Genomic DNA, 23,882 nt, shown 5'->3' with positions numbered 1-23,882 from the left:
TTTCAGTAGAAAGCTATCCAGTTGCAAACTAGCTTAGCACAAATTAATGGAAGTGGATAATGACCACTAGCCTAGCTTAGAACTCTGTGAGAGGTGTTTTTGGCCAACAGCTAGGCTACTTGTCTGTATCCGCTTCCGTTAAATCGTGCTAAGCTAGGCTAGCTTGCAGCCGGATAGCTTTCTACTGAGAAGACAGTAAGCGCATTTCCCATCATTTTGGCGTGTTCCTTTTAACTCTATCCTTAATCAAAGACTCAAATGATTCCACATCATCCATGTTCCTAAATCGAAACATCTAGGAGTGCAATTTCTTTTAAATTCAGGAGCACGATATGTGTAAAATAATTGAAAAATGCACTAACCTACTTTTAAATCTCAAGTTGCATATAATGAGCATAATGTCATCACCGTGGTAACACTTGTGACCAGGGCTTGACATTAACACCCGCCAAATTCGGGTAGAATTCGGCAGTGGCGTGTAACTCCGTCACTCTTACCAGCCACTTTGGCGGGTAGACCGTGCAGCATCACCGAGTCGTAGTGAAGAGTCTCTCTCTCTCTCTCTCTCTCGGAACGCAGTGCACGCTTACTTGCGTCGCATGTAATGAGAGTCTCTCTCTCTCTCTGTCTCAAGTAGCCAAACTTTACATTATAAAAACGAACTGGATATTTGGATAGAGTGCCCTGCTTGTGACCCATGGGGCATTTATTTTCCTCGTCTTAGCAGATCTCTCATCTGTGTTCTTTACGTAGATGAGACGGTGACCCTGTCTGCTGTCCTGGAGCGGCTCAGCCCTCATCTAGCGCAGATCAAAGTGCTGCACAAGGTCTTCTGTACAGGGGTGGCTGAGGTTCCCCCCGAGACGCCCAATGTGGTGCGCGCCTCACACCTGCTGAACACCCTCTACAAGGCCATCATTGAGTACGATAGTGTGGGGGAGGCATCGGAACAAGCGGTGAGTTTGTCCTGAGTATTGATGTCCATGGCATGAATAGGGCTGGGTATTGTTTTGAAACGTTGCCATACCGGTGCCAATAACGATACCTGGGATCCGGTACCATAAGGATACGTTTGAACCCCCCCCCACACACATCCACACGCACACACTCACTTTAAGCATACAACTCACTGCAGCACCCACTTTAGCCACTTTAGTACACCTAAGCACACTTTATATTTACCGGCGAAGAATTTGCACTACAACCCTCATACCTAATACCTCATTACACCTTACTGTAAATTATATTGTACCTAAATTGTACCTCATCCCACTTCTGCTTTGCACTGTATAGTATCTTGTATGGTAACTCAATTATTTCCACTCTACATAGAGCATTGTATATATGTATATACTGAACATTTCTGTCTACATACTTGACTTCTATTTTATACTTTTATACTGCTATACTTATTTTATTATCTATTTTTGCCTAGCACAGTCTCTGGAGCGAAACAGAAAGAAGCATTTTGTATAAAAGTATTCTGTACTTCTATATGACAACTAATAAAGAAACTTGAAACTTCACTTTTATTTAAAAAAAATGTTAAACCACTTGGTGGCGCTGCACCCCTATACCATTGTTTAGGGAAAGCCCTGCTCATGCTTCCCCTGTGTTTCCTATGGCTTTAGAACGGCCTTAAATAATGGCGACCAATTTTTCAGTTTCCGCGTGACAGAAATCGAGGATGGAGGAGGGAACAAGATACGCTTTTTTTAAACCTTTGGAATAGACCCCCTGTTTCCACAAATGAAGCGAAAATATTCAACAAAAGATTCCTGTCCGCCCACAGATGCCATAGTCCACCCGTAAAAAGTATCAACCAGCCAGCAACCTCCCCCCCTATAACTGAGCAATATTCAGTTACTTCTATGTATGGGAAAGAAATGTGATAATGATTGTTAATCGCTCTAGAAGGAGAGGATTTACAGCTTGCCGTCATGTGTTTTTTCTAAATGTATCCCTGTGGTGCGGGGCTGAGTTAGTGCATACGGCACCAATAGTGCATGTGGTAACATGTTTACATACCATAGTAACCTGTTCTATGTGCTTAGTGTGTATCGAATCGAGTAAGCCAAGCATTCTAATCAGGTTTCTCATCATTTGAATGTATGTGGATGATTGAAACAAGGTTATGACGTTTACATGCATAAATCCAAAAACGGGTTAGAAGCAGAGGGTTCAGAATTTAATTCTGTGTGCATGTTAATGTAGCCAAAGATGAAATGGCACTCGAGACATATGACCTATCCTGGCATCTGTCTGTCCTAGGTGGCCCTGTTGTTTTCACTATGGACAGAGACAGTCAGACCGTACCTGGAGATCGTGGATGAATGGATTGTTCACGGCCACCTGTTTGATCCTGCCAAAGAGTTTATCATTCAGAGGTATGTGCTTGTTAAGTCACTCATGAACACAGGGTTCCTACTTGGGTCTGGAATGTCTGTAAAAGTGTGGGTTTTTCTTTTCTGAATATGTCTTTGCATATACATCATTTACCATTTATATACGTACATTGATATGTATTTGTTATGTACTGTTATTTGACACATTGTGAACATTTTCTGTGAAGAATAACCTTTAGTAATGGAGTCATTGTAATAGAGATATGGTCATTATTGCATAGCCACTATCGGCACACATACTGAACAGCGATTCTCATGGATCCTGAATCCCATATGATCTTTTCTTCATCCATCTTTCCTAACGCAACCTGAACCCTTCCTCGTCCAGGAACAAGGATGTGCCGGTCAACCACAGGGACTTCTGGTACGCCACCTACACGCTGTACAGCATCTCTGAGAGGGTAGAGAGCGAGGAGAAGCTGAACGACGCGGCCAGCGGGAGCTCCGGAGGCGACCAGGGCTCCAGCAACAAGCACCAGCTGACCATGGTGTCCTTCCTCAAGCCCGTCCTCAAGCAGATCATCATGGCGGGGAAGTCCATGCAGCTGCTCAAAAACCTGGACTGCAAGGACGTCGAGCAGTCCGAGGGCTCCTCTAGAGGTCGGTGTTTGTACTGCAAGTGCTCGAAGCTCAGTGGGGTGTCACCTTCTTAGCAGCTTATAGGAAAACTCCAACATTTTGGGAAATTAGCTTATTTAGCATCTTCCCTGGAGTTAGACAAGAAGATACATACCTTTTTCGTCTCTGCATGCATTGGGCTTAGGGAACGCCTGGACCGTTAGCCTAGCTTAGCTTCATCACTGGAAGTGGGGCAGACATCTAGCCTAGTCGCTACAGTCAGGATGTTCCCCCTAAGGTGCGCCTGTGCGCGTGCGCACATGGCAAAACGCTCCCGCGCACATCTGAAATCGGTCGCACAAAAAAAAAAAATCTGGATTTTTTTTCTTCTTTTTTTTTTTACTTTTTTTTTTTTTATTCAACAAACATGACCATGTTCACGTCTTAAACTCATACTGAGGCCTTAGTTTTGGTTTTAAATTGCATATCATCATTCATTTATTTATTGTCACACAGAGCAGAAGAATTTTGCCAAAACAAACCAATAGTATCCAGCTGCAGAACGGCAGACCAGCACTCTGAGACCCAAACGCCTTTTCCTTTGATTTAATTATACATCAAATGATTTATGTCAAGGATTGCAATTCCTCGCTTGAATTAAGTTAACTTTTCACCTGGATAACGTCAACATTCAGGGTGAATGTAATGTGAGAAATTGGGATACAAAAAAAAAATATATATATATATATATATTTTTTGATCGGATCGGGAAAGATCGGTATCGGTAGATACTCAAAATCACATGATCAGGATCGGATCGGGAGCAAAAAAATGTGATCCCTAATGGTAACCTGTTGCGTGTGACGTTACCAAGAGAAGCCCCGCTTTCAGTGCTTTGTGGGCAGCGCTACTGCACGCTCACACAGACACACACAACAGATGAGGAAGTGGACAGATCCGACCAGCATTGCTGGCTCCTCACAATGCAAACGCGAAAATGTACATTACAGATGAACTGCAGAGAAAATTTCCAATTTATCATCCCGGTCGAGACTAATTGGAAGCGGAGTGCAACGCGTGCAAAGCTTGACCATATGTTTATGTGTCTAATAAAGGTGCTGGCGATCTCAAAGCTCACATGGACACAGCAAAACATTACAAACAAAGCAGTGCAAGGCGAGAGTTTGATGGCAAAGTTGACCGAATTGATTGAAGAATGCAGCTATACAGAGAGAGAAAGAAAATAATTGAAAACTATTTTGATGCCTCAAAATGATGTTTTGGTTTGATGCTTATCAGACCTGTTTTCACGGAGATATAAGCTTATGATACAATCATTTTTTTTTTTTTTTTATATTTTTTTTTTTTGCACAAATCTCTCCAACATTCCAAACATCTCTTTCCACATCATCATATTCAATTTCCAGGATTTGCCTTTTTCTTTTTTGTAAGAACATACAAAACATGTAAAGGACTCATACAAATACATTAATAACTGACATGGAAAATAAAAAAAGACTTACGAAAAAAGAAACATACTATACTATACATTATGCGTATACATTCCTGATATATATACCTTGCATGTAGACCGAACTACCTTCGAGCAGGTATGTGCTGCATCCTCTATCGGGATGCCACCCTTCTCCATATTGCATGTGAGAGAAAGCGCCCCAGACATATGCAGTTGTGCATGATAACATGCATGCACGCATGTCTCCGACACATGTATGTGGGTACGTGTATCACGTAAGCATGTGTACATGCCTCATATGTGTGTGTGTGCATCTTCCTGGTATGTGACTGTACTCCTATCTCTTGTGTGTGTTTCGTATCCATGTGTGCCTCTGCCCCCTATGTGAGTGTATATCTCAGATGTGTATATATATGTGCGTCTCAGCTACGTATGTGTGTGTCTCCTATATACATGTGTATCCCCCTTATGTGTCAGTGAAAGCTTATATTTCAACTATGTGTATATGTAGGTATGTGTATGCCTATTTCCTATAAATGAGTATGTGCATGTATGTGTGCCCCTGACGTGTATACCTTATCCTTGTGTATATGAGTGTGTGTAAACCTATTATGTACACATATGAATATGTGTATCCTAGATACTTGTATGCGGCTATACCTGCGCACATGTGAGTGTGATAGAGACAGTGACCGTTCCATAGACACACCATCCGGACATAAAATATATGTACATATATACACAATACATTATAGAGCACAAGTACCATCAGATCAAATCCCCTTTTTCATATTCATCCTTGATAATATTGTAATCCCATCTTAATCATTTGTCCCCAGACCGTTCAGTCAGGTGTAGAAAACTGTCCCATACCTCAGCGAAAATATCCTCTCTCCCTGCGACTCTATACGTCACCCTTTCATATGATGCTGTCCGGAACATTAGTTCCATCCATTCTTTAAAAGTAATATCAACAGGTGATTTCCAATGTCGTAATGCAATTCTACATCCTGATATCATGGCCATTCTATACCACATTCCCCGGTATTTAGGCAGTTTAATCCCTTTCGGTACTATACCCAATACACATGCCATTGGGGCGTTATTTATCTTCACATTCAAGACCTTACTTAGGAATATCACAATTTGATCCCACATTTTCCGGACCTTCTCACATTCGTACAACATGTGCAGTAAAGTGCCTGTCTCCTTCTCACATCTCCAGCAGATGTCACTGTCCCTTAATTTCAGTCTGGCCAGTTTACTAGGCGTCCAATAGCTTCTGTTCAACACTTTGTAAAAAATAAGTTGTGATTGCGCCTCCCTAGAGAATTTACTCCATTTGGACACCAGTTTCTCCCACATTTCCTCAGTAATATCCTCACGTACATCGTTCTCCCAGCTCAATCTCAGACCCGCCAATTTGGGTGCATTGTATTCTCTTATAACATCATAAAATCTTGACGCACCGCCTTTCCTACGCCATCCTTTATAGAATATTTCTTGAATTGCAGTAATCGGGCCACACTTTGGTCCTCCTATTGATGACGATATACAATGTCTAATCTGTAGGAATTTATAAAAGTTTTTATTATCTATATCAAAATCCTCTTTAATATCCTCAAAAGGCAAGACCCCATCCTCCCCGGCTATATCCCCTAGTACATGTATCCCCCTTTTAATCCAATCGTCCCATATGACTGATTTCTTACCAATCTTTAGTTTCTTATTATACCATATAGAGGCTCTCGTAGTTAAATATGGGCTATCACCAGTCATTTTGTGCGATTGATTCCAAGTTTCCCTGATAAATGCCATTAAAGGGTTTTTAAAAGGTATAGGTCTGTCTGATTGTGTCAGGAAGGATTCCAGAGATGAGGGATATATCATTTCCTCCTCCATCTTGACCCAAGCAGGTGCCTCCTCAGACGAGTGATTCAGTTTGGAGAGCTGGGAGAGCGAGAATGCATAGTGATACCAGTCTAGTTTAGGCAGGGATAAGCCGCCATTTTCCTTTGCTGCATACATTTTGGCCCGTCCAAATAGCGGCCTTTTGCCCCCCCACAGATAAACATTAATGACTTTGTCATACTGTTTGAGTAATTGGGTCGGGAGAGTCAGCGGCAACATATATAGGATATAATTTAATTTGGGAGCCAATATCATTTTTACTAGGTTTATCTTTCCCAGGAGGGACATATTCATTTTGGCCCAATTCTGGGTCGGAGCACTAATGTGTTCGATTATAGGGGCAATATTGGTTTGCATCAACTCTTTCAGACCTGGGATCAGCTTTATTCCTAGGTATATCAACCCTGACGGCATCCATCTGTATTGCCACCCCCTTCTGATATCAGGGGGACAACATTTAGAGAGAGGCATTGCTTCTGACTTGCTCCAGTTGATTGTGTACCCAGATATTTCGGAGAAGGACTCGATAATAGTTCCAATGACCCCAGCTGCTGTTCGGGGATTGCTGGATACCAATAAGATATCGTCCGCATACAAAAATAATTTATGTTCTACCTGTCCCGCTATTATCCCTTTGATGTCCTGATTAGTCCTTAGTGCGATAGCAAGTGGTTCGAGGAAGAGCGCAAACATTTGGGGAGAAAGCGGAGAACCTTGTCTCGTCCCCCGCCCTAGGTTAAAGGGCGAGGATACGATCCCGTTGGTCAATACTGATGCCATCGGATTTGTGTATAACAGTTTTACCCACCCGGTAAACGATGGTCCGAACCCGAAGCGCTCTAGTGTGTGAAATAAGAATGCAAATTCCACCTTATCAAAGGCCTTTTCGGCATCCAATGAGAAGGCCACTGTAGGTTCTACATCATTCCTGACCTTCCACATTATGTGTAAGAGTCTGCGGATATTATCAGCTGAGTTTCTCCCCTTCACAAAGCCCACTTGATCTGAATGCACCAGAGTTGGTAATACATCTTCTATTCTATTCGCAAGTATCTTTGCCAATACTTTTTCTTCCAAATTGCTCAGGGATATAGGTCTATAGCTTCCACAGCATTGAGGGTCTTTGCCCTTTTTCTGTAGTAATGTAATAGTGGCAGATCTCAAGCTAGTGGGCAAGCCCCCCTTTAACAATGAATCCTCATATACTTTTAATAGTCTCGGAGCGATTATATCACTGAATTGTTTGTAGAAATCGGGAGTAAACCCGTCGTCTCCTGGTGCTTTACCCAATTTAAGGCTGTTGATTGCAGCGTGTATTTCTTCTATCGAGACCCCCCCCTCCATTGATTTTACCTGTTGTTTCGATAATGACGGTAATTTGATTCTGTCGAAGAGCGCGTCCATTTTTAGCTGATCCACCGCCTTCTGCGGGGTATACAAGTCCTGGTAGAAGCACCTGAAAACATTATTAATTTCCTTTTTGTCTGTAATGATCTTGTCATCTTTATTACGAATCGAGGATATAATATTTTGATTATGCATTTGTTTAACCCGATTCGCTAGTATTTTACCCGCTCTCTCCCCTTGTTCATAGTATCTTTGGTTGGTCCTAAATAACGCATATTCAGCCTTCTTTTGATATATGTTGTTCAATTCGTATTTGGATTTGCTTAGGTTTCTCCACGTTTCTGGGTCTGGTCTCTGACTGTGCTGTTTCGAGAGTATTTTAATTTCCTCATCTAACGCTGTCATTTTTTGTTTCTCTGCCCTTTTTAGTATCGCACCGTATTGTATGAGTCGTCCTCTCATGTAAGCTTTACATGTGTCCCACATTATGCCACTATCATCTATTGACCCTTCATTAAGTTCCCAAAATTCCTTAAATATAGTTCTAATGTACGCACACGATCCTTCATCATTTAACATCAGGTTATTGAATCGCCATCTCCGAGATCGTTGCCCTTCTTCCATGGATGTGATCACTAAATCAACCGGAGCATGGTCAGATATTACAATGTTCCCTATCCCAGTACTTGCCACCTGTTCTACCAGTGCGCTAGAGATCAGGAAATAATCTATTCTAGAGTATGAGGAATGCGGGTGAGAGTAAAACGTGTAGTCTCTTTCTTGTGGGTTCATAACCCTCCAAATATCCACTAGACCCAATTCCTCTATCAGAACACCAACCGCCAGTCTCCCTGTGTTGTCAGCGGTCCTGGGTTGATACGATCTGTCCATTAAGGTGTTTCCAACCAAGTTGAAGTCCCCCCCTATGATTACGTTGCTATTCCCTATTTTCCTGATCACCTCACATACCTCATGGAAAAAGTCTGAGGATGACCCGTTGGGCGCATATATATTAGCTAAAGTAGTCCTCTGTCCCTCTAAATCAGCATCCAGTATAACCCATCTTCCCTCATCATGTGAGAAACTATTGTGCACCTTTAGGTCTAAGTTTTTTCTCACCAATATTGCCACCCCCCTCTTCCTAGAAGAGAACGTACTATAGTATATTTGTCCCACCCAATCCCTTTTAAGCTTGGCCGACTCCTCCTCATCCAGGTGTGATTCCTGAATTAGTGCAATATCTGTCTTTTTTTGTTTCAAGAACGTCAATATCTTTTTTCTCTTAATGGGATGATGACATCCGTCTATATTCCACGATATTATTTTAATCAGCCCCATATTCCTCGTAATGCATCTCCCCTGTGCAATCCAGGACGTATTCTAGTGCCTGAGACTGTGAAGATATATATACAATAGTATAGCATACAATGAAATAAAAAAGAACATATAAAAAAAACATAAATACATTTCCCCCCCCCCACATTTACCCAAGCTACGTTCGATATGACCCCAGATAGAACAGTCGTACCGAGTGTGAGATCGATACTCACCCATGCACCTTGGTCCCCCTCGACTAACAGAGGAGTGCATATGGCACAAGGCAGGTTGCCCAAAACTGTGCCCCTACTATCTTGTATACCCTGATGTAACGTATGGCTCACACTGTAATCTATATACAGTGCGATCAATTCAACTGAACTTGACAAAACGGTAACGTTTCCAACAATTAACATTTGTATATCTCTCAGATATATATTGGTATATTGTAACTTCTATGACATAGCCATAATGGCCTGTGGTTCATTTCGTTATACTTTTCCTGTATCCATCCGGGATATTTCCCCTCCCACAGTTTTATCATATTCTCCTATCTATTGCCCTCTATTCTCATTACACATTTTTTTTTTATTTTATATTTCTTTTTTTTTCAATCTTTTTTTTTTTTTTTTTTTTTCTTTTCTTTTATATACATATTGGCATTTTGTGATGTTATTTATTCTATGACGATGCCCCCGTGACTTATCTGTATCCATGCGCTTCATGAACTTTATCTCAATTGTCCGCCTCCGACTGTCCCCGTCTGAATCCCTGTAGTTTCTCCCGGTATCCGTGATGACCATTGCCCTGCTGTGTGGGGCGTTCAGTCCCCGTCGCCTGCATGTCGTCCCCCGGGCCCCGTTTTCTTCCCACTGTCTGCCAGGTAGACAGCCGCATTATCTCCTCTCGGTCCGGGTCGGTAGTCGGGTTCACCACGGTGATCTTGAATCCACGTTTTGCCATATCCGCCGTCGCCTCCGCCGCGCTCTGGTACAGGCGGGTGCCATCCTCGTAGAATACCCTCATCTTCGCTGGATACGGTGTCTGGAACTTGAGATTCTTCTCCTTCATTATTCTCTTGGCCTCGGCATATTCTCCTCGCTTCTTCAGTATTTCAGTGGGGAAGTCATGGTCGACATAGAATCGATCGTTGCCACATGAGACGTTCTTCTTCTGCCATGTTCGGCGTATTATCTCTTCCTTCATTTTGTAACTCCCAAACTTAACCACGATTGACCGTGGCTTCAGCTGTGGGTTGTTAGGCCTTGGGGCCAGTGCCCGGTGTGCTCGTTCGATACGAAGGTCCATGTCATGAGGCAGTCCGAGTGCGTCCTTAAACAAGCCGTCTAGAAATCCATGCATGTCTTTTCCCTCTTTCTCCTCCGGGATACCATACACCCGCAGGTTCTCTCTCCTCGTTCTGCCCTCTTGGTCGAGCAGTTTAGCCTCCATGTCGGCCTGCCTCTGTATCAGTTTTTTTATTAAAACCGTCGCCGCATCAAGCACATTTTCATTTTCTCCGATTCTCCCCTCCGTTTCACCGAGCCTGTCGTTCATTTTGTTCATGTCATTCCTTATCTCCCGAAACTGACGCTCATTGTCTTTTCTGAAGTCTTTGAGCTTGTTGTATATGTTCAACAGCGTGGCTTCTTGTTCACAGTCATCGTCGCCATCTTTTCCTCCCGTTACTTCGTCATTCTCTGCCATTCCGTCGTCCTTTTCAGTTGTAATCGTGGTCGCCCTACCAGCGTTTCCGTTAGCCGGTAATTACCGGTATTTGGCCGGCAAAATCTGTTGAAGTCCGACATATTTAATCTCTCCGGTCATAGTGTCCGGTGAAAATAGTTCCCTCTGGGCACAGTTTGATTATTTGAATTGTATTTGGATGGGCTGGAGTTGGGTGAACGAAACAATCATTGCGTTTGTTGTCGTTGCTTCGCTCAGCGAGAGCTTGCTGCTGGATTTGCGGAAGGCATGCAGCTGCAGACCCACATAACCCACCAGCTTTGCTGGCACAGTGCGGTCCCCAGACCTGGAAAGCTGCTCTGCGGGTCTGCAGCTGGATGCTTCTTGCAAACTAACTGCTGCCGGCTCGCGCTGATAACAGCTTTCATTGTTGGACCGGCTGCTTGGTGGAGCAACGATGAAACGAATGTAATGAATCGTTCGTCGCATGGGCTATTTAATTTTGGCCTGTTTTGGTACGGTTCGGGTGATCAAGTTGTGCTTGGAGGGAGTTGTTTTCACCGGACATTATGACCAGCACCAAGTCGTTGGGAGGTGGAGAAATACATCACGCAAACCCGGCCACGATAACGTTGCCGTCTCTCTCTGCAAAATTTCTCAGTTCTTCGCTTGATATAATTAATACAAATGTCCAATATAACGGAATTCGTTAGCTCATAAAAATGTGATTATAACAGACTGCTGTTTAGTGTCGGACCGACTGCCCACATACGCGGTCTATTTTATTTCAAGTCAGCAGCAGCACGGAGTATCGAGGGACTTATTTTATTTGGAATATATTAATGACTGTATACGCAAAAGTAGCCTAGTTTTAAATAATAATATTATAAATCTACATGCCTTGAGGATGACATTCTTTATATAGTCTGCCTATAAATTGTTTTAAAGCTCAATAAACTATGACCGGAATTAATCTCATTTGTCCGGTAGATTGAAATCTTGCAGGTCACGGAGACCGGCAACAATTTTTTCTAACGGAAACCCTGTGCCCTACGTCTCGTGATAGCCCCTTCTGTCATCCCTATTAAATATATACCCTGGTGTTGTTAATAAATGTTTCCCGGGGCTAAATCATTTTGCTGTCGGGGAGCTCGCGAGTTAAGCAGCCATGTTCTTCCGCGGTCAAACCGGAAGTCATGATACAATCATTCTAAGGATTATGTGTGTAATAAATTAGTTTAGTACACTAATTGCAACAAATCAGTGCACTTTTAAATTAGTATCTTTGTGAGGTTACTGTTTACATTGAAAAGATAAAGATATATTTTTTAAAGCTGGATTTTCTAATACAGAAGAGGTATTATTTAGAACATTACATCATATTTTTCTTGTTATTTATTTTGGCCAGTAAGACTTGAAAATATATATTATTTTGTCATAGGTTGATTTAGTTATTTTCTTGAGATTTGTCAGATTACTTTAGGCATAATACAGCATGTTGAGTAACTTTGGTTATAGAGAGATGTTATTTTGTTATATAAAATAATATAAACAATAGTTTTATATCCATACAGAGGAGGTATACTTTAAATATATTATAATGATAAGGCATCTTTGAGTAAACTTTGATTAAGTATCTTGAGGCTGAAGGCAGAGTATCCTCTTTAAAAAAATCACTATGGTCACCCTTGAAGTCGCATTATAATTCACTTAATAAAATAATGCAGCCTCCTAAAAAGACAAAAGTTAGTGACACGACTCACACCGCCGCCGCCAACCCAACCAAAGTAAGAACTATGCTCTGTATCGTCAATCAATGGTCAAATAAATATTTGATTAAGGAATATAATATGTCTTTTTGTATTATTTCTCTGTGTATCAGCAAAATGTATATATTTTTATGTTGGACATTAAGGGAAATTAAGATTCTCAGATTTTTTACAAACCGCCGCTTATCAACTAACCGGTTAATCGGCAGGTGACGTATGTTGCTCAGTAGTTGCTGATGTCTGCTCAGGAGGTTTGAGTGTTTGCTCAGACCAAAAAATAATTAGAGGGAACATTGGTCAGGACATGTACTCCAAATACAATCAAAATACATTTCCCAAATGTTCCTGTAAACATGTTGTGACCTGTGTATTTACCACGTCTCCCAGTCACACAAGTCTCCCAGACACACAAGTCTCCCAGTCACACAAGTCTCCCAGTCTCCCAGTCACACAAGTCTCCCAGTCACACAAGTCTCCCAGTCACACAAGTCTCCCAGTCACACAAGTCTCCCAGTCACACAAGTCTCCAAGTCACACAAGTCACACAAGTCTCCCAGTCACACAAGTCTCCCAGTCACACAAGTCTCCCAGTCACACAAGTATCCAAGTCACACAAGTCTCCCAGTCACACAAGTCTCCAAGTCACATGAGTCTCCTAGTCACACAAGTCACAAGTCTCCCAGACACACAAGTCTCCAAGTCACATGAGTCTCCCAGTCACACGAGTCTCCCAGTCACACAAGTGACTTGGAGACTTGTGTGACTGGGAGATTTGTGTGACTGGGAGACTTGTGTGACTGGGAGACTTGTGTGACTGGGAGACTTGTGTGTCTGGGAGACTCGTGTGACTTGGAGACTTGTGTGACTTGGACACTTGTGTGACTGGGAGACTTGTGTGACTGGGAGACTTGTGTGACTTGGAGACTTGTGTGACTGGGAGACTCATGTGACAAGTGACTTGGAGACTTGTGTGACTGGGAGACTTGTGTGACTGGGAGACTTGTGTGTCTGGGATACTTGTGTGACTCGGAGACTCGTATGACTTGTGTGACTTGGAGACTTGTGTGACTGGGAGACTTGTGTGACTGGGAGACTCATGTGACTGGGATACTTGTGTGTCCGGGAGACTTGTGTGACTGGGAGACTTGTGTGACTGGGAGACGTGGTAAATACACGGGTCACAACATGTTTACAGGAACGTTTGGGAGTTGTATTTTGATTGTATTTGGAGTATATTTCCTGACTGTAGTGAACTAGGCTAGATGTCTGCCCCACTTCCAGTGATGAAGCTAAGCTAGGCTAACGGTTCAGGCGTTCCCTAAGCCCAATGCATGCAGAGAGACGAAAAAGGTATGTATCTTCTTGTCTAACTCCAGGGAAGATGTTAAATAAGCTAATTTCCCAAAATGTTGGAGTTTTCCTTTAACACTTTCAGAGCCGGCAGCGGGTGTCGTCCTTTACGTGGTGGATGCCAGCATCCACTTCAATGATGGCGTTAAAAACGCATAATCTATGTCTTAAATTATGGCTATGTGTCTAATCTGCCTGTCACTTATCAATGACTTGTTTGCAGTCAACATTGTCGAAACGGATTGTTTTTTAATCTGTTCATTTCCGTTTTATAGCATTTCGAAAAGCTATCGTTTTCTCAAAGATTTCAGGAAAATAGAAAGATTCCGTCAAACGACATTTACTGGAATATTCTCGAATACACTAGAAACGTTGTCATTTTTCGGCCTATTTATGAATAGTTTTCAAATAAACGCTAGATTATCGATAGTATATGTGTACTTATGCACGCTATAGAAGCGAGCTGAGTAATCGATTCTCTCATTTCCTGATCAACGTGCACACACACACACGGGGCACGCTGTTATCTCAGTGAAAATAGCTCAGATTATCCTAAAACTGATAGCATAGACTCCTTACCTTAGATCAGATGTTCTCCAAAAAGATTATTCCAATTCCTGATCGCCATTCCAAACATCGATCGCGTTTATTGATTGATTATTCGCTACTGGAAATAGGTTGTTTTCCATCTCGCGATCACCTGTTCATCAGATCCCTCGCCAGCATAGTGGAGCGAGGAGGCTCCCCCCCCACACATCCACCAGTGTAATCGAATGGGGTGCAGTTACACAGGGATAGACGATAGGGGGCGGTATTTTCCCATTGGAGCTCAGAGAGAGGCTGCTGTACTAACGGGAGGCTCGGTTGATGAAATATGAATTCAGATCGCTAATAACAAAGAAAAACGACATTTAGCGTTGTCGGCTCTCAACGGGGGGCATGAACTAACGATAAATCTCGTCGTCGGCATTGAACCTGTTAAGGAGTGTGTTTTCAAAAGTGTTTTTAAAGGGGCAGTTCACAGAGTGAAAAAACTCAGAGTGCTGTGTATGTATGTGAAATACAGCTCCGTTGGAATTTAGAGTGACGGCAGACATCTTCAAAACTAGGCAAATATCACTGATTCATGGATAAATAGCACTCCAGGAAAGGGGGAGAATATGTTTATCTTTTATTTTAGGTGAACTGCTCCTTTAACACGAGCTGGCTGATTTGCAATTGTATTAAGAATTGAATAGGGTTTACTTGTGCAAAAGGAGTCCTCACTCCTTTTTTTTTTTATCCACTTTTTCTCCCATTTTCTATATTTTCTCCCATCCCAATTTCGTATCATCCAATTCAACCCTCCCCTGTCACGAACGCTGTTTCTTGCCTCCCACAAGCCGGCTGCAATGTGGACTAAGTCATACATAGCACAAGTCCCCTCCGGTACTTGAGGTAACAGCAGTCGCATCTTTTCACCTGCGCAGCTCGATCTCTCAGTGGCGAGGAGTAACGCGTGGGAGGCTCACGCTGCCCCCGACACTTCCTGATTCTACTGCGCAGGCGCACCAACCGACCTGTAGGAGTCGCTGTCCACAACGCCCGATCCCCACCCATCAGTTTCCCACCCCCTAATACGGCCAATGTGTATTAGTATGAACGACCAGCTAAACTGAAAGCAATGTGGAGCGCTGGGCTCGAACAGGCAAGCCCAGCGTCTCCGTCATTCGTGGAGAGCGCCTTGCCCACTACGCCACGTAGCCGCCAAGGAGTCCTCACTCCTATAGACCCTCATTGCTCAACCTTTTTAGTGATTTCCTTACTTCAGATATCTACAACCGTATTCACAGACGTATCAAATTAATTTGTAAAGCCCGACAACACACGTTAATGTCCCCATGGGCCGGACACGTCTTCTTTAAACAAGTCAAGAAGAAACATCACAATAAATCAAGAACAAAATAAAAACACCATGAAATCCAAAATAAAATGTAAAGTGAATAAATGAATGCAACACTCCCAGACATACCCCGCGCGAAGGTAAGGAAAAACTCACTAAAAACCTAGCAATAGGAAAAAAGCATTACAGGCAATGTGGAGGGGAGAAACCTTAGAAGGGCCGTTCAAGGGGGGATCTCCCTTCTTAACACTTTCAGTGCCTTTGATTAACATTGATTTACCCTGTTGAATGCCACCATCCACTTCAATGTTAGCGTTAAAAACGCCTAATCTATGTTTTAAATTATGGCTATGTGTCTAATCTGCTCGTCGCTTATCAATGACTAATTTTCCAGTCAACATTGTCGAAACGGATTGTTTTTTTATCGGTTCATTTTCGTTTTATAGCATTTTGAAAAGCCCTCGTTTTCAAGGAAAATATAAAGATTCCGTGATAAAAGACATTTACCGGAATATTCTAGAATACACAAAAATGTTGTAATTTTTCGGCCTATTTATGAATCGTTTTCAAATAAACGCTAGATTATCGATAGTATATGTGTACGTATGCACGCTATAGACGCAAGCTGAAAAATAGATTCTCTTAATTCCTCATCAGCGATCACAGCCAAACAGCCACATCACACATAGGGCAAAAGCTTATATCTCTGTGAAAACAGGTCTGATTATCCTAAGACTGGTCAAATAGATTCCTTACCTGAGACCTGAGATACCTGAGGTAATAAAAGAATTTCAATATATCAGATGTTATCCAAAAAGATTATTCCAATTCCTGATTGCCATTCCAAATATCGATCACGCTTATTGATTACAGTGTTGATTCCTGTAAATACATAATACAGGCTGATTTCTGTCCCGCGAGCAGATCCCTCTTGAGCAGACTGCTCGCCAGCACAAGGAGCGAGTTGGCTCCCCCCCCCAGAGATCTACAGATCCCAGGTCAGTCTAAGCGACTGACCTGCAGTTACACAGGGATAGACGATAGGGGGCGCTTTTTTCCAATCTGAGCTCCTGTAGGGGCTGGTGTACCAACGGGAGACTCGGTTGATGAAATATGAATTCAGATTGCTAATAAAAAAATTAAACGATATTTGTCATTGTGGGCACTCAATGGGGGGGGCTGATAAAACGAGATATGTCGTCCGTGGCACTGAAAGGGTTAAGGCCTCTACATGCTACAGCAACTGCAACACAACATCGACAACGCAACAGTGTTGCAGACACTCTGCCTTTATGCTTCTGCAACATCGACGCGCAGCCTATGCAACATTGTACCCCGGATGTAGCTAGGTTCCCTAGATAGATGAAACTTCCCTTCTCAACCAACCCATTGATAACAAGCAGAAAACGAAGCATCATAAATACTTCTGGTCGGGGGGGTTTCAAAATAAAAGAGCGACGTCTAAAGTTGGGTATGATAGCATTGAATGGCATTAACGTTAGCTGGAGGGGCGTAACTATGGGGGGGGGACACCAGGAAATGTCCCCGGCATGGTTTCAGAATGCAGTTATTGTCCCCCCCACGTTTTTACCGTCCAAAGATAATACATGGATAATAAACGGACATGCGACCGCGACCAGCACTAGGACCACACACGGAAAATTGCTGATTGTCTCTGAGCTGAGTCTCTGACTACCTGTCGCACACCTCGGCTGACGACCCGAGCTATTATTATGCAAAGATGAGTAGATGGGGGTCGCATTCTTGCCCTGCACGGGCCAAGTACCCACTCGCTACAGTACTCGTCTTTGCATAATAATAGCTCGGGTCGTCAGCCGAGGTGTGTGTTCAAATACGTCATCACATACACGGTATAAACAGAGATAAGATAAGACAGTATGTGTCCTACCTGCATGCAACAACGCAAGGATGGCACCGTCGCCCAAGAGGAGAAAGCTACTTCTTCAAAGCAAACTAAGTTTTGCTACGCTGTCGCCGGCGCCTCGTAGTTTATTATTATTTGTCACAACAAAATACAGAATACTTTTTGATGAAAGCCTTGTTTCTGTGTGAGCCCAGTGTGTCGTTTACATGGAGAAATGGCGCCACCGCCTGGGAAATGCGGTATTGCACACCTGGTATTATAAAAAAAAATCGAGTTAGGGGGAGGGCCCCCCCCCTGCGACGTCACTGACCACGCCCACAAATCTGTCTCCCGCACCACTATCAACAGAGTTACGCCACTGGTTAGCTGGCTGGCTACAGCGAATTCTCACAAGCTGGCATCGTAAAATATCAACACCAGCCATGGGAATACTGTTTACTAAATTGTGGAGGCTTTTAATTGTCAAGGTAAGAGGATTTGAAGGCGTATGCTATGGAAGTCCCCTGCGGCTCCACTTTGTTGAAATGTACATACTAGGGCTATGATAACCACCGGTTAATTCGCAATTTTTTATTGGTTTGTCATGACAAACCAATTACATAATCCAACATATGTGTAAGAAACTAACATATTCCAGTTAACGGTATATTTCTATGACAGCCCCGCCCCCATTCGCTAACCAACCAATCAATGCTACGCAACATCAACGCAACGGTTGTTCAGATTAGATTTGGGTGAGAGGTACGCAACATGCTCGCAACACAGTCTACAACACCCTCTGCAACATCTGCAACCATGTTGCGTTGAAGTCGCGCTGATGTTGTGTTGCAGTTGCTGTAGCATGTAGAGCCCTTTAGATGTCGGTGATAGTAGTGTTGCTATAAAACAGGCGAAACAGTTGGTGTGCTCAAAAGCGGCAGCCCTGTAGTTCTAATGTGTACACGCTCGTTTCAGATGCGGAAAGGAAGAGTTTATACACACTGTTCCTGGAGTCCGTACAGTCACGCCTCCGCAGTCGGGAGGAATCGCCCGCAGACACGGTCACTGAGCAGCAGGCCACGAAGAGGAGCCTCATCAAGATGCAGTCCATTGTAGCGCAGCATCTGCAGATAGAAGACATCCACGATCCGCTGCTGGCCATCAACTTTGCCAGGTAAGCAAGAAAGTTCCCCTTAACTCATTGGACGCCAGTCACGAGTATAGTCGGGTTAACTCGCCGACGCTTGAGCGTCAATCACGAGTATAGTCGGGTTTTAATCGTTATTTCTTTTATTAGCGATATCCATTCATTTTCATCCATCCAACCTGATGTTATCGTTGGGAATGGGTCTGAGCTCGCAAAAGGGCAAATACCGCCGCCTATCGTCTCCTGGATGGTATTGCACATCATTGGATTGGATTGGCTGGGGATGTGCATCAAAAAAAAAAAGTCCGGTCCAGGTTTTCCTTCTCGGGCATGCAGTATCGTTATACCACATTGACTGGGGAGACTGGGAGCAGCGTGGATTATGTGTTTTGGATATATAACGTTGGATCAATAAACGCAATCAATATTTGGAATGGCGATCAGGAATTGGATTAATCTTTTTGCAGGACATCAGATGTTCCGGAATTTATGTTACGAATCTTGGGTTAATCAGATGTTCCTTTCACCGCCATCGGAGCGCGCGTGTGCGTGCCGTTGGCGCCGACCAATGCACGGATAAGCGATTTTTCAGCCCGCTTCCGTATCGTGCATGAGGACACATATACTATCGATAATCTAGCGTTTATTTGAAAACGATTCATAAATCAGCCGAAAAACTCTAGCAAAATGACAACGTGTTTTGTGTATTCCACTAAAGGGCTATTATCGTGTCTTTCTCTGGAATGACTAGAAATCACAAACTATACTCGTATTCAAAACGGTATAAAACGGAAATCTACAGATGAAAAAACAATCCGGTTTGTAAGCGGACGGGTGTATTAGACCCATAGCCATAATTTAAGATATGTTTTAAGCACTCGCAAATCTCCCCGTCCTCCCATTGAATAAAGCAGCCATAATTTCCCGGAAGGGGCGTGGCGCTCAATGAGTTAATCCAGTCTAGGGCTTTAGCAATGTATGATTTATTTAGTCCTGCACCGATCTACTGATTTTTGTGGTTATGTGTAAGATGATATATTGATTGGATATTTTGGAATAGCCTTTTATTTTCAGTTGGGATGTGAAAGTTGTGAAGAGGTTAATTTGCATCTGCAACTCAACCCTTTCAGGCATTTATATACGAATACATCCCAGATTGATGCTTTTCAATAGTCTCATAATCTTGTCAATCAAATATAAGTGGAATTGCTGCGTATGTGTGTATATATATATCTATACATTTTTATACGAACCGTGACGGGAAGTACCAGTGTTTACTGTAATGTTCCCCTCAGGCTGTACCTGGAGCAGAGTGACTTCCATGAGAGATTCTCTGGAGGTGACTTCATAGTGGACCGTTCATCTCAGTCTGTGACTTGCCAGACATTCGAGCTCACCCTGCGTTCCTGCCTCTACCCCCACATCGAGAGGAGATACGTTGAGTGCTGTGGTAACCTCATGAGAACTCTGAAGAAAGACTACAAGTAAATATCACTCTTTCGGTTATTGTATCAGTTAAAGGGATAGTTCAGAATTGTGGAGCCCTGGGGGCTCCAGGGTGGCGCACCATGTACAGCACTGCGGTACAACACGGCCCTCCCGGGTTCGACTCCATCCATGCTGTTCCTCATACTAGCTCCAGCTAGTTCACCATAAATCAGTTGTCTTCAGTCAGCTTGTACAGACAAGCGCTTGACCCGACTGCCTTTGTATTTGTTTGGGGCTAGCCGGAGTTAGAATGAGGAACGGTATGGATTTAGCTGAGAAAGAACTCTAGCAATGAAGAAAATTTTAATATTTGCTAAGTAGGACTAGAGTTCTAAAAATCTGAACTATCCATTTAAGGTTTACTGCATGACTCATAATTACTCGCTGTTGCTGCAGAATGTAGCCAGTAGCCATGTTTCCATCCAATTGTAATGGTTTCCATCACCCTTGTACATGTCAAAATACTTCCCAAAGGTCAGTGAATACCATGATCACAACACCAGAGGGAGCTCCACAAATCATGTTAAACCCAGATTCGGCTCAAACAAGGGACTAAACACGTTTCGCAATTATGCCACATCAATGTGGAACGCCCTACCCAAAGCTGTAAAGGAATGTGAATCACTACCCACTTTCAAAACCACTCTCAAGGAACACCTACGGGAGACTGCAATTTGAAACTGGCCCCTGTAAATGTCCTAACCCAACTCCCTCCAATGTACAGTTTGCCCCCCCCCACCCCACCCCACCTACCCAACCTCCTCCAATGTACAGTAAATGACCTAACGCAAGAGTACACGAGACCCTCCTCTTGGAACCAAGTATGGTTTCGTCGATATTCCAATGTACAGTTTTGCTTGTACAGTTTCCACCACCCCACCCCGCCTACCCAACCCCCCCCCCCCACCCAACTCCAATGTACAGTCCCCCTTTCCCCACCCCACCTACCCCACCTCCTCCAATGTACAGTTTCTACGTCAAATGTATATACTCTCTTTTTTAGACTATTTTTGTATCACAAACAGTACTGTATTTGCAAATCTGGTATGTCATAAATGTATAGATGTAGCAGTACTGTCTATCTGTATGTCGTGTATGTCATATATGTTATGATGAATTGAAAATGGGGGACCCTGATGTAAACAAGACTAAAGTATTTCTCTGGTCTGCATCCCCTTAAAAATTGTGTGTATTGAGCTGTACTGTACTGTACCCATTCTGCAATCTGTTAATAAAGTTTTCAATCAATCAATCAGTTGGGTTGAGGAGAATAAACATTCTACCTGAATACGGAACGTAGCAACGTCAGAAAAAACATCCATTGAAAAAACTAATATTGGGCAGGTTGTTCAGCTCATATAAGACCATATTTTTTGTTTTTTGAAGCAAGATGAAGACTGATGTGCCGGCCAATATTCTGATGCATGAACCATTGTGTGTTTCATAAGAGTGACTGGGAGCAATTGTAACGGGAGTGTGCCAACCAGTGGGTCAGGAGGTAGAGCGGTCGTCTGGTAATCGGAAGGTTCTCTGTTCGTTTCCGGCTCCTCTCGCAGCCTGTCGAAGTGTCCTTGAGCAAGACACTTAACCCCTAATTGCTCCCGATGAGCGGGTTGGCACCTTGCATGGTTGCCTCCGCTATCGGTGTGAATGTGTGAGTGAATAGGTGAATGTGAGGCATAAATTGTAAAGCGCTTTGGATAAAAGCGCTATATAAATGCAGCCATTTACCAAATAGCTGAGCAGTCATGGGAGCCTTTATCCTCTACGACTACGTCATTATCTATTCGACATGCTTTTCCATCCACTATTTAACTCATAACCATTTTATCGAAAGTCTACTTCAAGCGAGCGTAAAAACCTTTTTTTTTACTAATGTTTGACTAAGGTTTTATCGAATTTTGCCATTTCCAACAAAGTTTACTAATGCGATACTTGGAAATGTGCATAGAGAAGCGTTGATGGAAACACGGCTAGAGCAGCTTACGTTCTCCTGTTTCTCACTGTTCCCTTGGTGTCTGTTCCATAGGCTGTTGGATTATCTCCAAGCCATGAGGAACTACTTCCTGCTGGAGGCCGGAGACACCATGTATGACTTCTACACAGCCATCTTTGACAAGGTGCTGGAGAAGGAAAACTGGCAGCAGCCGTCTTTTCTCAATGGTCAGCTCCAAGAGGCGGTCGGACAGCGCCACCCAGAGGACAGTAGCAGGTACTACATGTATATGTTTTTTTTTCATATTTCAGAATGAACGGTAAACTTGATATGTATATTACGTTTCTTTGAAAATATGATAGGAACGTTTATAGTTGTTTCCAGGAACGGAGCGGTATCCATTTCCTTGCCTGTGTCTCCCTAGATTATCAATTTTCTTGGAGACCCTCGACCCCGCCAGGAAGAAACAGCCTGTGAACAATCTGGATGTTCTTACTCTCAGTTACAAGGCGAGTCGGGTTGAAAGATGCCTGCGTTGGTTTTTCACAAGTTTCTTTTCAAACGCAAACTTTTCATGACCTTGTTTTCTGGTCTTGAAATATATTTATATATTCTTTTTTTCGTCTTTTGTTTTGCACTGCAGTTTCTTTGCACTGGATTGTATAAATCCTTGTATATCTTCCTGTACATTGTACATTTTACTGTATATTTTTGGACTGTATATTTTAGAATGTATATACATATTTTAGAATGTATATCTTTGACTATTTACTTATTTCTGACTACCTAAATGTTTATTGTGAGCGATCTGTGGTGCTGAGTTTCCCTCTGGATTAATAAAGTACTTCTATTCTATTCTCGTCCCACCAGGTTCCCTGGCCTGTCGACATCGTAATCAGCTCCGAGTGTCAGAAGATCTACAATCAGGTGTTCCTCCTCCTGCTGCAGATCAAATGGGCCAAGTACAGTCTAGATACGCTCCGGTTCAGTGGTACGTGCAGAATCTCTGAGGGCACCACAGAGCCTTGACTCTTTTAGTAGCAGGCCTGAAAACCTTCTTATTTAAAAAGGCCTTTGATTGCTAGCTATTTCTTGTGGAATTTTCTTTCTTGTGCTGTTGGTTTAAATTTGCTCAACTGTTTTATTTTAATTTAATTTTTATTCTGTATTTTATTATTATTAATAATTATTTTATTTTTGTAACTATGTTTTAACCCTGTAGCACTTGAAAAGTGCACTACAAATATGATTTATTATTATTATCTCCACTAAACATTTAATTTGACAGCATCTCGCTTTTACCGCAATTATTATCTCTGCAAAATATTTCCTGTAATCTACCAATAGGCTTATAAATGTGCCTCTCCCCTCTCATAGATATGACTGTGACCAATAAGAAAGCGGAGGGTGGTAAAGCTGAGGAAGTAACGGCCAAGGAACCCATCAATCAACAGATGCACAGAATGTGTCTGCTGAGGGTCAAACTCATGCACTTTGTCAACAGTCTGCACAACTACATAATGACCCGGGTGAGTCAACCAGCGGGATGCAAACCGCTAAAGTAATGATAACATATCGTTGGCATCAGACAATAAGACTTTTTTAAAAGTGCACCTCACAAAAAGAACAATGATTTATTTATTTTGCACATAATCTCAACACGTATCCAAAAACAAAACAAAAACTGTTTTGCACACATTCATTTAGTTATTTGAGCGTAAATGAGTTTGAATATGGCCACCAGTGAT

At 42.8% G+C, this 23,882-nt stretch overlaps 1 protein-coding gene across 1 annotated transcript in view; it reads left to right on the top strand.

Moving 5' to 3' along the window:
• Positions 1–23,882, top strand: part of tubgcp5 (tubulin gamma complex component 5) — a 72,301-nt gene that overhangs the window by 22,030 nt on the left and 26,389 nt on the right. The window contains exons 11-19 of the mRNA XM_084309049.1: positions 754–956; positions 2,272–2,387; positions 2,734–3,005; positions 18,539–18,737; positions 20,006–20,194; positions 22,228–22,410; positions 22,559–22,643; positions 23,005–23,125; positions 23,512–23,663. Coding sequence (XP_084165175.1) covers positions 754–956; positions 2,272–2,387; positions 2,734–3,005; positions 18,539–18,737; positions 20,006–20,194; positions 22,228–22,410; positions 22,559–22,643; positions 23,005–23,125; positions 23,512–23,663 — 1,520 coding nt within the window. The remainder of the gene's footprint in view (positions 1–753; positions 957–2,271; positions 2,388–2,733; positions 3,006–18,538; positions 18,738–20,005; positions 20,195–22,227; positions 22,411–22,558; positions 22,644–23,004; positions 23,126–23,511; positions 23,664–23,882) is intronic.

This window comes from Notolepis coatsorum (genome assembly GCF_963971535.1).
Source record: "Notolepis coatsorum genome assembly, chromosome: 2".
Taxonomy (NCBI): Eukaryota; Metazoa; Chordata; class Actinopteri; order Aulopiformes; family Paralepididae; genus Notolepis; species Notolepis coatsorum.
This window is presented reverse-complemented; position numbering and strand designations above follow the sequence as displayed.